We start from the raw sequence: 15863 nt of genomic DNA on the forward strand, positions 1-15863 counted from the left end.
ATATCTATTCCCTGTTGTACGGAGCCCGAGACACCTCCAGGTCTCTGCTGCATTTGTTTCTTTTCTCATCTCACACATGTATTCGGATGGCAGACACCCCCTCTCCACAAAACACAGGGAGGACGACGAATTGCAATTACTATGAGTGTTTTCGATGAATGGACCGCTAACATTGACAAGCGGGTCTCCTGTCCATTCATGTTGTGAAGATGAAAAATCTGACTGGAGGTGGGAATGAAGCGTCACAAACTGCAAAATAAAGCATCATAAACTGCAAAAAAAGCGTAGTTATTTTTAACGTTAAAAAGTAAGACACATATTTGTCACTGGTGTCAATTAAAGATGATGTAATCAAATTAACCAGAGATAATCCGATTTAATCACAGATTAAAAATATTTGCATTTCTTACTTTTTTATTTTTGGGGGACTTAAAAGAAGTGCTTGTAGTCATCGTATCTGCATGCTTCCTTCAGTGTTTCTAATTCTGCCAGCCTGTCAGGTTCAACTGAGGTTAGCGGGGCTAAATCCTGCCTCTGCTGCACCACCTTTGTCTTCATTGGGTTGAACTGAAGTCCAGTTCATGGACACAACCTGAACATAGGTTTTGACCATCTTTTCTGTTTGTTGGACTATTTTACAGGAAAAGCACAAAAAAAAAAAATCAGAATTAAAAAAAATCAGAATTTAAAAAAAAAAAAAAAAAAAATCAGAATCAAATAAAAATAAAAATTAGAACCACGGCAGTAAGAGACTGCAACATCCCATCCCGTGATATATCAAACACAATCCTGAGGTCTGCTTACCAAAATTTTACCCTGACCTACTTGCATAGGTCAACGATCAAAGCTAGTGCTCTGACCTACTTACATAGATCAAATCACTTTGATCTATGGTCTTACTCACACTGGCCTTCTCCCTCGTCTTTCTATCTTATCCGGCTATTCCTGAGAGTACAAAAGTTGTAATTTGACTTTGGCCTACCTTTCTCAAGGTCATCATCTCACTTTCATCCCTTTTGCTGCCTGAGTAATGTGCTTTTTGTTTCACCTTTCTATCTGCAATGGTTGCAAAGATGTTTGGTGGACTAACAGACGGACAAACGAACGGACACACAAACGCTGACAATTACAATATATCACCGCTCTGAAGCGGGATGTAATAATGATCATTATTGTCATTATTCATCCTTGTGTTATTATATTATTATTAATCACAGTTGCTGTTGTTTTTATTATTATTATTATTATTGTTGTTATTATTATTGTTGTTATTGTTGTTACACAACACTTATGTTCATCAATGACATGAATCATTTTCAAAATTGTTGGGGGCCATCACTGAAAGCTGAAACAACTGTTATGTCTTAGCAAACAAAAGAAAAACAACATCTACAGTTGACCGCTAAATAATGGCAGTGACATCCTAAGGTAATGGTGATTTTCACAACAACTTCCTCATCAGGACAATTACAGGTGTTGTGGTTTTTTTGTAAGATAAATGGATTTACGTCACAGGAGTACTTGTTTTTAAAATGTGTTTTCAATCTGAGGAATCCTTGATAAATTGAGGATTATGTCAAGTGTGGAAAAATGAAAGTCTTCCAGGTACAAACATCAGATAATGGATGTGTGTGGGAGATGTAGTGACTGTGTAACCTATATGCGCGAGTGTGTGTTGCCGTAGTGAGATTGGTTGGACCTGTGGCTGTTGTCATAGCAACCAGAGAAAGCTGTGTTGGCGAGCAAAGCTCAGTGCATTAAAAACAAAATAATAAATCTTTTCACTATAAAGCAGAAGACATACAGCTCACCTGTGTGACATCATTAGCAAGTGTGTATAATGCTTTGTCTGCTTGTCACCCCCTCCCCCCCTTCACCCCCTCCGTCTGGGTCCCTCCCCCTATGTATGACATCACAGTGTGACATCACCTGAGCCAAGAGCCAATCAGCATTCAGACCAACACAGCAGTGTTCCTACACACACACACACACACACACACACACACACACACGCACACACACGCACACAGGCACGCACAGGCGCGCACACACACCCCTCCTGGCTTGAATGGCGATGCTGTCAGTAACGGATAACATAGCCCAACGCCTTGAGAGTGTGTGCTTTGAATCTGCACATCATATTAAATAATGTTCACAAATGAATTCCTCAGGCTCCCCTAATAAGGGGACAGACACTTGACAACAAGCCGAGAGGGCTGATGGCAAAGGAGCAGGTCACACCCAGACATGGACAGATTCTTAAAACTTTTACTTACATATATACTGTATATATATTCCTATTCACCACAATATATATTGATCTGGATCATTTCTACTAGATTGTGCTGAGAGCTTGATGTGTCCTTCAGCTACCATTTCCCTGCAGCTGAATGACGAGTATAAAGTAGAGCACATGGTTCGTTCAGAAGAGAAATGCTAGGGAGCAGCTGCTGCTTGCTGACACACAATGCATCCATGCAATAAGTTACTTCATGTCTGATAAAAAACAAAAAACAAAAACAAAGCTTGAACCAACATGAGGCCAACATGAACAGTTGCTGTACATGTTGGCCTCAAAGAGCTCAGCTTAGCAATAAAATGCGATGTTTGTCTTAACAAGGTGTCGCAAACTTCTTTTGTCACTCTTACCTTGTTGGAGGCCATCTCGCTGACTGAATGTCTTGTCTGCAGGGTCTCTAACTGGTCCAAACACCAGTCCAGCTCCTCCAAAGTCTCAGTGGCCAATTTCTGGTAGGCCTCCTCTGCAGGGGCAAGACAGGAGGGCAAGGGGTCAGTAAGGGCCCGCTTCAGAAGGCTAGTGGAAGCTCCGGGCCCGGGGTCTCCCACCCCACATACGGCTAAGCTGGGATACCCCGAGTAGACACATGGGTGACTCTTCATACTGGAAAGATGAACCAGCTTTGCAGGCCTGGGACTTGGGCCTTATTGTTCCGTATCCTAACCCAGAGATGAGCAGTCACGGGTCAGTCGTAGCTCACAAATTCCCTTGGAGGAAATAAAAAGCTCCAGTGGACTGTTCTCGACTACAGTTTAAATCTGGGATTCTTCTTTTTTCAAAGTCAGATACAATCCCAAGAAGCACAGTTTGCATGTAAGGGATGGCAAACAACCACCCCTTAACAATTCTGAGTGTCCAAATGAATGTTAATAGTAGGAGAAGCACATGAAATAACACAGGGGGATCCTAAAAAAACAGCACAAAACAACAGACAGACTCAAAATCTACTACACATGACACACATATCAGACTGCCATCTGGATGCATATGATTGATGCTGTCATCCATACAATAGTAATTCCAGTCATGTAGCAGGATGAACAGCAGTCTGCTGAGGAGGCCCATGTCTGCCAGAGGAAGGATGGAGGGAAGACAGAATCCAGAGAGACTCAGAACCAAGATCCGTGTCAATGATGTCCAGCATCAAACAAATCCAAGACTGTTACCGGCATCCTGACACGGTTAGCAAATACATTTCAGACACACACACACACAAACACACACACACATACACACACGCACACAAGGAGACACACACTCATGCATACACACGCATGCTCAAACCAGACAAAATGCTAACCATAACACATCATGATTTTGTCTCCTTAGCTTCTCTGCCAATAAAAAACATCCATGATATCCAGAAAGCAAAGAGTGTAATCCAGTGCAGTGTGTGTGCTGGATGGTATTTCTATAGATGCTGTGTGTATACAAGATGCTGCTGTTGCATCGGCGTCCCTGGTAGCCAAACGTGCTGCTCTCCCCAAGCTGTACCTAAAGCCTGCGAGGACCGCACTGTGGATGGGGAAGAGAGAGCCACAAAACATGGACCGGAGTTATAGCTGAGCGGCGCCAGAGCTGGGACCTCCTGTACTACGTGTGCACGAATGCTAATATGTGCTCAGCATACAAATACACCCAAAGAGAGGTAAACAAATAGATGGCTGATAATATGGCAGCAGTGGCGTCACAAGCCCCGTATCGAAGCATCCTGCATCTTAATTTGAAATTGACGATATCCTCCTCTCCCAAAGTCAGTCTATGTTCACAGAAAATGTCACCTTGTCAGAAGCTTATTAATATTGATGGCTTGACTAACTTGGGAAAGCACAGGCTTTTAATGCTATGTGATCGGGGAAGGGAGTCACTTTAGCCGTAATTCAATTACACAGATGGGTGTAAAAAAATCTAGAGGTAGATTAAAATACACCAAAAGGACTGAATTTAATCACATGAAGCCGTCAAGCCTAGCATTACAGTCAGCATAAAGGTATCATTGGAAATTTAATTAGGCTATGATGTTGAAATATATGTCTTTACTTTCATTCAGGGGCATTTTTTAAATTACACGAAAATCTGTGGTATGTGTAGTACATAATATTGACAGTGTTTCAAAACATGCGTAGGGATTCTGCTTCCACGAAGGATCAGTGACCATCTCTAGACATCTTTTGTTACCTCCTATTCCCAACTACCCCCCCACCTCTCCTGCTTCATTGTCTTTGACAAATATCTTCCTCTCTGCTTCCAATAGTCCCCCTTCTTCTCCCACAGTCTTGGTTTTCTCCGTTGATCTCTGAACATCCTTTCTCCTCCCTCCTTTGTCTCTTTTCCCTCTCTCTCTCCTCTGTCTTTTTTGTCGGTATCCCTTTCCCTCTCTCTGTCTCTCTCCCTGGTGTGGTGTCAGTGGCTGGGGTGCTACTCTTTCTGACAGCAACTGCACTGACGTCAATGACATTCTTCTCATGCTTAGTGCGACATCAGACACCGGCTCTCAGAGAGGCCACTCTGCTGCACAGACACAGGGCTGAAGCCAAACTATGTACCGGAACAGCTTGACAATGAAGTTGGACTGAGAAGGGAAGATGAGAAAGGGAGGGGAAGGAGGATGATGGGAAAGGATGAGGACAACATACAGAGACAACAGCAGAGGGATGGAAAACATAGGAAATAATATGAATGAGATAATGATTGTTGAGATAATTTATGTATAATTGCATTCTTGGACCTTCTGCATCTGAAGTAGCATACATTATAATTTAAATAATATGAGCCAATCACATTCAAAACAGTACTTAAATTGATCTTTTGTTGTTTTTGTTTTCCTGTTTTATAGTAAGATTTTGCCCCTCTTAATTGAGGTTGAGGAAATTTCAAGGGTATGAATAAAAAGCAAAAAATATCCAAACTTAGTAATTTTATGCTTACCCAGTCTAGATAAAAAAAATAAAGAAATGTCCATCTCTTAATTTTTTTAAATATTATTTTTCAGGAGGTCATTTAAAATATGATATATTTGGGACCTGATTCAAGTTACAAGCTGTACAAAATGGTCTAATAAGTACAAGACACAATACCAACAAGAACAGGAAATAAAAAACAAATTTAGAGTACTAGCTATTATTCTTTAACTCAGACTTCCTGTTATCAGCATGTATTCTTATACACAAAGGTGAAAGGGACAGAACTACCTGTAATCCTTTAAAATCTTAAACGCTGAATATAAATAAATAACATCAGAAAAATGCACTGACAAGGAGGAGAGGAGGGCAATGGGATTGGTTCATCAGCCCATCATCTCCATGCCAACAGCTTACAATGGACATAGCATCACTATTAGAACACCGTTGTTAAGGATGCCCATTGAAAAACACATCAGCTGATAGAAGACAGAATAAAATAACGGCATTCCCCAGAGATGAATATTTGTGCCCCTATAAAAAGTGCACACATGTAATGAAAACTACACACATACCAAACACACACACTGGAGACCTTGTGCTACACTTCACATACCTGTAAAGGTGGTCTTGGTGATAGGTGGTGGGTTACACATGGGTGATCTCCTGTCATGGGAGAAAGAAAACACTCACATTTTCCTATCCAAGCAAAATGATCAGTTTATCTTTCAATATTGTATTTACACTTTATAGAGGACTCTTAAAAATAAGGACAAAAACATTGGGAACACGTCGAGTTTGTTGTTGTAGTACACAATGTGAACAGCAGGGGGCGAGCAAAGTCAGATTGAGAGCAGGTCCCAGTGACAAAGTGAGAGTGACTTTAGAAGGACAGTTGTAAAGTGACCTGACATGCTGGTATGACCAAAAACATCCATAAAAATTACAAAACTTACTTATTGGATGCTCTGTCTTGCTGTAGATTCGTTAATGCACCAAAGTTGTTTCTTACAGTTCGCAAACTGGCGAGGACCTAGGTGGAAAAAAATCAGAAACCAGGGCTGAACTATAAAGTATTCTGCCCTGGTATAAAAACACAAGACAATTCAAATAACCACAAAGTCTCACCTGTGCGAACGGTGTTACAATCATATCGTCACCGTGACTGAAGAACACACAGACAGCAGAGTTCATTTTAGATTTAAGATTGCAGTATTTTTATATTTAACAAGACAGTAGTGCTTTTTCCTGAAAAGAGCTGGGTCATCATAATAGATTAGGTTCAGCATCTCTGATATACTCTGACATTGACACTTTCCCCACCACAATATTTGTGGAACATTTTAAAGTTTCAGTGAAACAACTGAGGTCAGCACGAGGTAGTATTGTCAATTAAATACTCTAACAGGAAAAATAAAACAAAACTTGAAACATTAAATTATTTCTCTGAAGTTTGACATATTGAGGTGAGGAGAGGTGACGACAGCTTTACTGCAGTGGGTGTTGTAAAGTATTCAAGCACGTCTCCAATATTTTACAACATTATTTGATCGTCCGGCAGTATCATTAACAATCTAATAAACGTTTCCATACAATTTGGCCCTTCGCACACAGGTTTCACTGCAAATGCCAATGAGCAGGAAAAAGATGGGGGAAAAAAATTAGGTATAAAAGATTAATGAATTCTGGTGGTAATGGTTTTAAATGCGGTAACCGGAGAGTGGCCCCAGGTTAGGGAGGGGTCACTGATTCAACGCTCGACAGCAAAAAAGCAGCACTCAGGAGGAAGTCTAGGGTTACTGCAGGACATTATTTTTCATTCTTTGGTCTATTTGTCTTCCTCTCAGGCTGGATCGAAAAGCTATGATTTCATTCAATATTTTTACTCCCTGCAACACTAAGTATACAGCACATGCAACCGGATAGCCTCCTCGGTGTGGGAAAGACTGAGTATACCATCGGCTTAAACACAGATCCAGAGTATGACAGCTGAATTTTTGGGGTGTATAGTTATAAGCATGACTAATACAATATCATAATCACACAGCTTTTGTTCAGGGATACATTTTTACTGACCACTTCATTTAGACTATGAATAACAATCAGCTGTTAGTGGCGCGACCTGTGTTGACGTCAGAGAGACAGAAAAAAAAGTGGAAATATCCCCATTCAATACAACAGGAAGTATTTTTGGGTGCATTTCACTCACATGTCACTGGCAATGGAGGAGTTTCGGGACATAGATTTGGGAGAGAGGTCGTAGTCGCTGTCAGAGCGATAGAGGAACGACTCTCTCCGTTGGCTATGGACAAAGTTGGCCTGCAGGATGAGGCCTGAGCCCGGGCTGGCCATCGGGTCCAGGGGACTGCGACCTGATGATGTGCCATTGTCCACATCAAAACTGCATGGTCAAAGAAAAAGAGAGGGGAAGGACATTAAAATTAGAATTAGATAATGAACATTTGATAGAATCTGGTACGATTAAGACAAAAATAATAACAGCTGACACCAGAGCGTGAACGCAGTGATAAACTTTCCTCTGAAGGATTTTCCACCATCAGTTTTTTTTAAACTAAAAATTTAGACAATCTGTCACCTGAAATCGTTTTTTCATTCCAATTTTCATGGGAGATCTCATACACTTTTCCAACTGAAGGATTATGGCCACCTTCTGCCATGCCATCCATACCATCAACTAGTTTTACAGTCATCAGCTGTGAAATTCAAAACTCATGGCATCCCTAAAGTGTGTGCTACGTGCGCAGTCGGCTAGGCTACAGCTGGCTGATGCAAATTTATACATTTGAAATTAAAATCAGTCAGTGTCTCATTATCTGGCTGATGATTACTATCATTATGATTGGCAGCAGAATTAGCACATCACTTGCAATTAGGACTATTGCAGTCATATTCAAAGCCATCTATGCACAAACAACATTTGCTTAGTCTAAATTCCGGGCCAAAGGAAATACCTATGTTCCATAACGGCTGCTGATTCACAGATGAAATGATTTCTCTACTGGGGACATGATTCCTTACCAGGATGTCACGAACAGCTTCTTAGTCTCCTAGGTGATTGTTTGGCTAGGTGATGACTAATACCTGTCACATCATGGAGGCTATCAAGCAATCCTATAATCCCATCTGGTGTGAATGGTAAGGTCAAGGGCAGGATTCCCCTTATGCATAATACATAACAACAAGGACGTCATCATCACCGTCAGCGGGGGCTAGAGGCGCTTTAAATGCAATGTCACCAACCATTTACGCAGGAAGGGACAGCCCGTTGGCGGTAACACTTCCTTGAGGTGGTATGTATGTATGTATGTATGATTGCACACGTATGTGATCAGACGGTGACATCTTCTCCTGTGATTCTGGCTACTAATTTGTGACTGTTTTTTTTCAGGGTATTTCACGTCTTTTCAGAGATAAGTCAGATGCAGGTGTATTATTACTTTGTGTTCAGTAAGTCTGGTTTGCAGGCTGTTTAAATAGACAATCAAGGGAGTCAACTTGTGTGACAGATGCAGCCAAGATGCAGGACATGCCAGGGATTCTTCCAGAAGCAGAGCACTAAAGGACTCCCTGCTATCCTCTCAATGATCTCTGTGAGGAGCGACAACAGAGAGAATGACCAAGTTTGGATGTCTGTGCCTGTATTTAATTAACTCTTAGGTACACACACACACACACACACACACACACACACACACACACACACACACACACACACACACACACACACACACACGTGACAACTTGTTTTAACGGTTGTGTTTGTCTTATCTCATGTACCTCACCCTGTTCTCGGAGTCCTCTCCGTCAGTCTTTCAGTCAAAACCACGCACGTACGCACGCACGCACGCACGCACGCACACACACACACAAACACACACACACACACACACACACACACACACACACACACACACACACACACACACACACACACACACACAGAAACTGAACACTCACATCCTCATAACAGGCACAGGTCAGGTTGTTCTCCAGCTGTTCTGTGCGATTAGTGTGTGTACAATGCTTGGAAGACAATGATAAGAAAGAGTGATAGTGAAAGTACAAAACTACAACACCCAGCATATGTTACACAACTGATTCATTATCACACTTTCTCTGACGTAACTGCGTTCACAGATCCTCAACGAAACCTCTGACACGTAACTCGGCTCTCAGCGTGTGCGTCGGTTTATGCCTGTGTCTGAAGCGCGACGACAGAGACACTCCTTCGACAGGAATGGCAGAAATAATATCGTAATTGCTGAGGTAATACTCCGGCATTGACATCACAGAGTGAATGCCTGGAATTTTCCCCTCTTCTGACTCAAAGCAGCAGCCGCTGACGGGTAAACATGAGGTGTAAAAAAAAAAAAAAAAGAGGGAAAGAATAGAGTGAGAGCAAATGTCTACACTCCAGTGAGTACACTCTGAGAATCAACAAAAGGCACGAGTACAACTCAGACAGAGATTATTGTGGAGATGGGAGGTAAATCCAGGGCTGCTTAAAGCAAATGAGAGAAAATAGGAGGCCAAAGTTTACCAGAAAAGGGAAAGATCCAGAGCTGAGATGTAATCAAGTATAATTGACAGAGCTGGGATATGACTAGATAAGAATGAGAGAAAAATAAGAGAATGGAAAGAAGATTCAGGTCAATAATGTTTCATGTATTAATTATCTTTTTGTCTTTTTCTTTTACACAATACCAACGCTCACACTGGACTGCTGAGGTCCTAGGCTAGGACTCCTAGCACGTTTTTTTTTTTTTTATATTACCGACTTTTTTCACTTCCATTAACAGTTTACCTGGCTCAGTTTATTTTAGTTTTTTATTTAAGTATTTTTTTTGTTTGAATTTAGATGTACTTGTTTTGACACAGACAAAGAGCAACAGTGGTCACTTTTAAACACAGTTATATAGAAAAAAATAAGTGAAGACTAAAAATACAATAAGGAGAACAGTCCAATAAAACATAAATACGAAGCTAAAGCAAAGCAAAAACTGTAAAATTGTCATATCACATTACTCTTAATACCACCTACTGATTACTGATGGTATTTAACTAAGAGACTAAACTATGTGGTTTTATAGATAGTTCAGGCATTGTAATATTGAAAGAGATATATTTTGTAAATGTTACCCATCAAATAGGATTTTCAGCTGCATATCACTTATTTGTAAAGTGGAAATTTATCCGGAATATTCTGCACATAAAAACATTTTTTGGTAGACTTGGCAGAGGATAATGTGCTGAAGAGTCTGCTGGCCAATCTTTGCTGTAATCAAATGTCAATAATTATTTGATGGATAAGAGCTTTCACTTGGGAAAAAAAATACTTGGTTAGACAAAAAAGATGTCCTATGGGGACAAGAACGGAGTTTCATCTTCCACTCTAGAGTTGCAAGTAAAGCATGAATTAAAAAAAAGTGTTGCCAATAAATGTCACGTTTGCTGTCCCAGTACTTGTGAGGTTGCTGAGATAGAGGCACAGTGGCTCCCTGTGACTTTATACCGCTGGGTCACACACACGCCTAAGGACACTGTTCAGTTCTTATTATGTTCCTCCTGTCTCTGGCTCCACATCTACTTTCTCTGTCACTCTCAGTATCTTTTTTTAGATACACAAAAACACACACAAGCCAGGTCACTTGAGCAATCACAAACACCACGGGAGTGAATGTGACAGTGCTGTGACAAGATGAAGAGGTCTCTGATAAATCGGTCGAGGTCAGGCGATAGTGAAGGGTGGGCTTGGGGCTTTTCTCTGTCGTTTTAATACATTAAGCAGGGGAACGTTTCCTGTCATTTCTTCTCAAAGAATGCTATAAGAAAGCCAAAAACTGCAGAATTGCAGTTGCAGATGTGTTTGGCAAGTGTGGCACTGACTTTTGAAACAGTCAGGAGAAAGACTACACTTGATTTATTTTAGAAAGGACAAGTAGAGGACCAGACAGTAACAGAAGGACAAGGTGTGTGTGTGTGTGTGTGTGTGTGTGTGTGTGTGTGTGTGTGTGTGTGTGTGTGTGTGTGTGTGTGTGTGTGTGTGTGTGTGTGTGTGTGTGTGTGTGCCATTATAACACATCATATACTACAAGTGATGGAAATGTTTTACAGATTTGATGACATCTTTGTTTGATGCAAATATTACTTTTTATATTTAGAGACTGACCTAGTTTGACACTCAATTCGCTTTCTGAATCAAACCAGGAGCACTAAGAGAGCTCAGAATATGTCCTCTTACTTTGTTGTCAGGTCAGTGAAGCAGAAACCAACTTCGCTGAGTTACCACTGCTGGCAGGCATGACTTATTATATACGAGCTATGTAGGAAATACTGATACTGCAGAAAGATGAAGATTCTGACCAGAAATTCATTCAAAAAAAGCATTTGGATCCAGTGTTTTCAATGGATGCAGAAGTGTCTGCAAAAACCCTCAGATGAGTCAAGGTAGGTGTTCATCAGTGTTTTTGTTTTTTTGCCACATCTTGTTTATTTTTTTCTTCTGATCTGATAAAATATTTTGTTACTTAATAAGGTGTTCTGGGTTGGTTTTTTTTAAAAACGTGATTATTTTCCCTGATTTGAGTCAAACATTCCCGAATGAGAAAGACTAAGAGAGAAAAAAAACACTGTAAAAGTTCTACGTGAATGTAGCTATCATGATAAAGTGAACCAAATAATGCAGGACACTGTGGAAAACCAACTGCGGAGGGGCCAACACCAACAGGTCCATCAGGCCGAGCAGATAAATGACTGACCGCTGACAGATACGTGTGACATGTTTTCTCTGTCTGTCCTGCATTCATTTACAAGTCATCTTGTGAAACAGTCACTCGCTAACAGACACACACAAAGTGAAATCATCACCTGCCATGTTGAAAATGCTGGCAAAAATTGTTCTCTGGAAGATAAAAAAAAAAGAAAAAAAAGAAGTGCTGTTGAAATTAATACATCACTTCCACTAAAAATTATTCAATGGCTATGTCACTTTAACTCCTCCTGGTGTTTCTTGCTCCTAACCTGCCAGACAGAGGTCATGTAAGCCCCTTGACTTTCATTGTGACACTGCTTTAGTGCTCACTCTTTCTGTGGCATTCAGGAAACTCAGTCAATCATGTGGGACACATAAAGACATCACCATGGCAATGTGACGTTGTCTCAGGTCACATGGTTCCAAGAAAAAAACAAAACAGTTATTCTCCTGTAGAGGGTCCGCTTCACAACGAACCTATTTTCAGTCCTATTCATCATCTCAGGTCAAATCTGGAAAACATTATTTGATAACTAAACTTGTCAGGCCCTACAAGTGCAGATAACCTTCAACACTACCTGACAAAAACAACTGTGACCAACATCAACCAGATGCCAACACTCAAGTTAAAGCACCTGGTGTCTCTCCACCTCGCTACACCCCCTCCCCACAACGCCGCTGTGGAACCGGTTCCTTTGATAGGTGTGGAGCTCGTTCCCAAATCCAGCTAATATGCAGACGGATGCAGGAGAGCGTGTGAAATCCTGCATTTTCATGGATGAGTGGAGTCTGAGTCGGGCCGAGTCGGGGGGCCGCCAGGCACTCCGATTAGCTCGCTGCTGTACATATACACAAGAACGCAGCCAGGGGGGTGTACACATAGAAATGACGCACATAGAGGAGTGTTCATGTCAGCACGCAGAGACCTTCACATGGTCTAAACTCATATATTACACATGCATGTGGTGTAAACCCCCCCCCCCAAAAAAAACCACCCACCTCCTCGCAAACAGCTGGATAACCGTCTTTAATTCAGTTTTTTGAAATGATAGCTGCAGTTACTTGTCTATTGTATATCTTGTGAGCACAGTGGTAGTTATGAAACACAAAAAAAGCAATGATGAAAATTACTGAAAAGAAGCTTTGATAAAAACAGGAGCGAGGAGCGCCGGACAGATGGAGGAGCCGTTGTCTTTTATTCAGCTAAGTGCTGCTTTTGGTCGCCATTCAAGAAGAGGACTCATACACCCCCCCCCCTAACCCCCCCCCCCAACATAACCAGATTCTCCTTCAGCAGTTAGCTCCAACATATTGAGCTACAAAAAATACATGCATGATGACTGTTAGCCTCATCATGTACAGTCTCTAATATGTCTGTTTCACATAAGCCTTGTTTTCTGTGGGGACACAGTGACAATGCCATAGTCTTCAGGGAGGCCTGGGGGAGGGGGGGGGTCAAACACATGGCACTGGGATTCAACCACAACCCCATTCTCTGCCTGGGAGTGTCGCAGTGGGAAAAAAACCTGACTATGAACTGACGCGGTTACCGCTGTGTGGTAGTTTCTTTGCTGGAAATGAGCGCTGACAGGCAAGGACAAGCTAAGACAGGACGGTGAAGGAGACGGGAGGGGGAGGACGCGTCGTGCCCCTGGCACATCCTGTATTTATATGGAGCCATGTGCAGACAGGAGAATGTATGGGATGTGAAGACACCTTCGCAAATGAATGATGGGGTTTCTGCTTGACAGCCTTGTGTTGTAAATAATCTCAACATGCGGGACGGACGGGTGGGCAGTCAGGGAGCAACATAAGGGTCAACCACAACTTCAGGAAGCCTCAAGTCGTTACTGAGTCGGTACGATTGAAACACTGTAGTTAAAATAGAACTACTGTAATCCAGCCACAGAACATATCGAGCTTTGAACATGTCCATAACGTATGTACAGCTTCTATAGAAAAGAAACAATCCATAAACAGAGAGCACAGCAGGGCAAAAAAATGGAAAGGAAGGATTTCGGACAAAGCCAGCAGGAGCAGAGGAAGGAAAGTGTGTGGAGAACAATAGAGCACACAAACGTGGAATGGGATTAACACGAACATGTCATCAATGGAACAAAGTTTCCAGTCTAGTTACCATATTCCTTCCGTGTTCTTCAATGAGCTAGTGGAGCGCGACCGGGGCTTCAGAATGATACTCATGGTCTGGATTGCCCTCCCACATCCACGAGCATTATATCTTCAGAAATGCACAAAGAGAGCGGCGGATGCACATCCTACTGGTTCACCTGGAGCCACTGATAGATCCGGTGGGAGCCCCCACCACCACCACCACCACCACCAACAACACCACCACCTCGCTCAATGACAGGTGATCAGATCTGTCGAGGGACTCTGTCCAAGATTATTTCACACACTCCTCTTCTAGCGCTTTCCGTCACACTCCTGTTCTTATCTTTCTTGCAGGATCAGCATGTGATCGCTCCTAATCCATGCATCCACTCACTCGGTTACTCTTTCTCAATTTGCCTCTCACTTTCAGGTCTCTGTGGTTTTTCTCTTCTTCCTCTGACTGGTGGAAATAAGATCTCCTCCTCCTCCTCCTCCCACGTTGCCTCTCCCTCCCCTCTGTACTTCTATCTCTCTTGCTCTATCTTACAAATTGCGTCCCCGTCTCTGACTTGCTTGAGTCTCCTGCTCTTTCTCTCCCTCTCTCTCTCTCCCCTGGAGGGTCGGCTTAGGTATGTCTAAAGTGGGAGGGGTTGTTTTGATAGTAGTAATACTTTAAAGGGAGGGACTTGTATCCCCAAGGAATTCTGTTGACGATTTTCTCAAGTGTCAATCACACGGCTGCCAAGGTAACCTAAAACCAAGAGGGAAGGCATGCCAGTGATCTGGAGAGAGCACACAAATGAAGGCAGGTTTGGCTGGGTTTCATCATTCCAGTGAGAGAGGCAATAAATCGAGTAAGCAAGGGATTTAGTGGAAAGCTCCAGCTTTTTTCCGGCAGACAAAGGGGGGGGGGGGGGGGGTTAGGAATGTTTTGGCACATGGTAGCGTGATCAGAATTGAATGTGATGTGAGGGAGTGACGACATGTCAAAAAATATAAAGGATGCTATTAATTTGACTGTTTATTAATCCAAGATGCACCAATTTGATCTGAATTTTATCAATAAATAAACTGATAACTTGCTTTTCAAATTGCCTGAAGAGATTCCATATTTCATTTTGTCAGGACACCTTGTTGCCTTAATGATTAATAATTAACCGTTTGTGTTATTCTTGTACACACATTTTACTTTGTAACAATAAAGAAATAAATAGCACACCCATAGGGTTGGTCTTTTCAGGGTTAACCCTATATTATTTAATAGTTGCACAAAATTAAATAATGAGTAAAGATTTGAGCCTTTATATACTTTATATAGTCGTAAGTAACAAACATGAAAATTAACACTCTCTTCAAATGGGTCTGTATATTCAGTATGTTTTAATTTCTCATTATATCCAAGTCTGCATTGGTTAGTTTGATTTTAATGTACTTCTTTGTGCATTGCAACAGCAGTGTTCAGATACGATGACATCATCTGAAGTCAAATGTTTGGGTCAAGGATCTAACATTAGCTTTTCTCCAGACAGGTGTGTCAGTCGTCTGACATGTCGATCACACGTGAATAAGTCAGACAAGTCAAGCAAGTATGTTGACCTTGTTATGCAGCTTTTGTGTACAACACATCAAATACTAGAGTAAAAAACACAAACAGGGACAATTCTGTACTGTAGAACAGTAAAAACATTCACAAACATCTGCAAAAGTGTTTCTTTTTGCCAGCAACATCATTATTAGCAACCTTCAAGCATTTCACAGCATTTCCATGTGCTGCTTTTTT

The 15863-nt window shown here is 41.6% G+C and overlaps 1 protein-coding gene across 3 annotated transcripts in view; it reads right to left on the reverse strand.

Annotated features, from left to right (window-relative positions):
• The window catches only part of pde4d (phosphodiesterase 4D, cAMP-specific), a 159624-nt gene that overhangs the window by 12213 nt on the left and 131548 nt on the right, over positions 1 to 15863 (reverse strand). For 2 of the 3 annotated variants that reach the window (XM_068311752.1, XM_068311753.1), the window contains 5 exons: positions 7409 to 7600; positions 6328 to 6364; positions 6156 to 6232; positions 5816 to 5865; positions 2650 to 2762 (listed from right to left, as the gene is read on the reverse strand). In XM_068311752.1, the coding sequence (XP_068167853.1) occupies positions 2650 to 2762; positions 5816 to 5865; positions 6156 to 6232; positions 6328 to 6364; positions 7409 to 7600 (469 nt within the window). Of the gene's footprint in view, positions 1 to 2649; positions 2763 to 5815; positions 5866 to 6155; positions 6233 to 6327; positions 6365 to 7408; positions 7601 to 14108; positions 14920 to 15863 lie in introns of those variants that run through there. The other variant, XM_068311755.1, reaches the window with a different exon arrangement.

This window comes from Antennarius striatus, chromosome 3, assembly GCF_040054535.1.
Source record: "Antennarius striatus isolate MH-2024 chromosome 3, ASM4005453v1, whole genome shotgun sequence".
In the NCBI taxonomy this organism is placed as follows: domain Eukaryota; kingdom Metazoa; phylum Chordata; class Actinopteri; order Lophiiformes; family Antennariidae; genus Antennarius; species Antennarius striatus.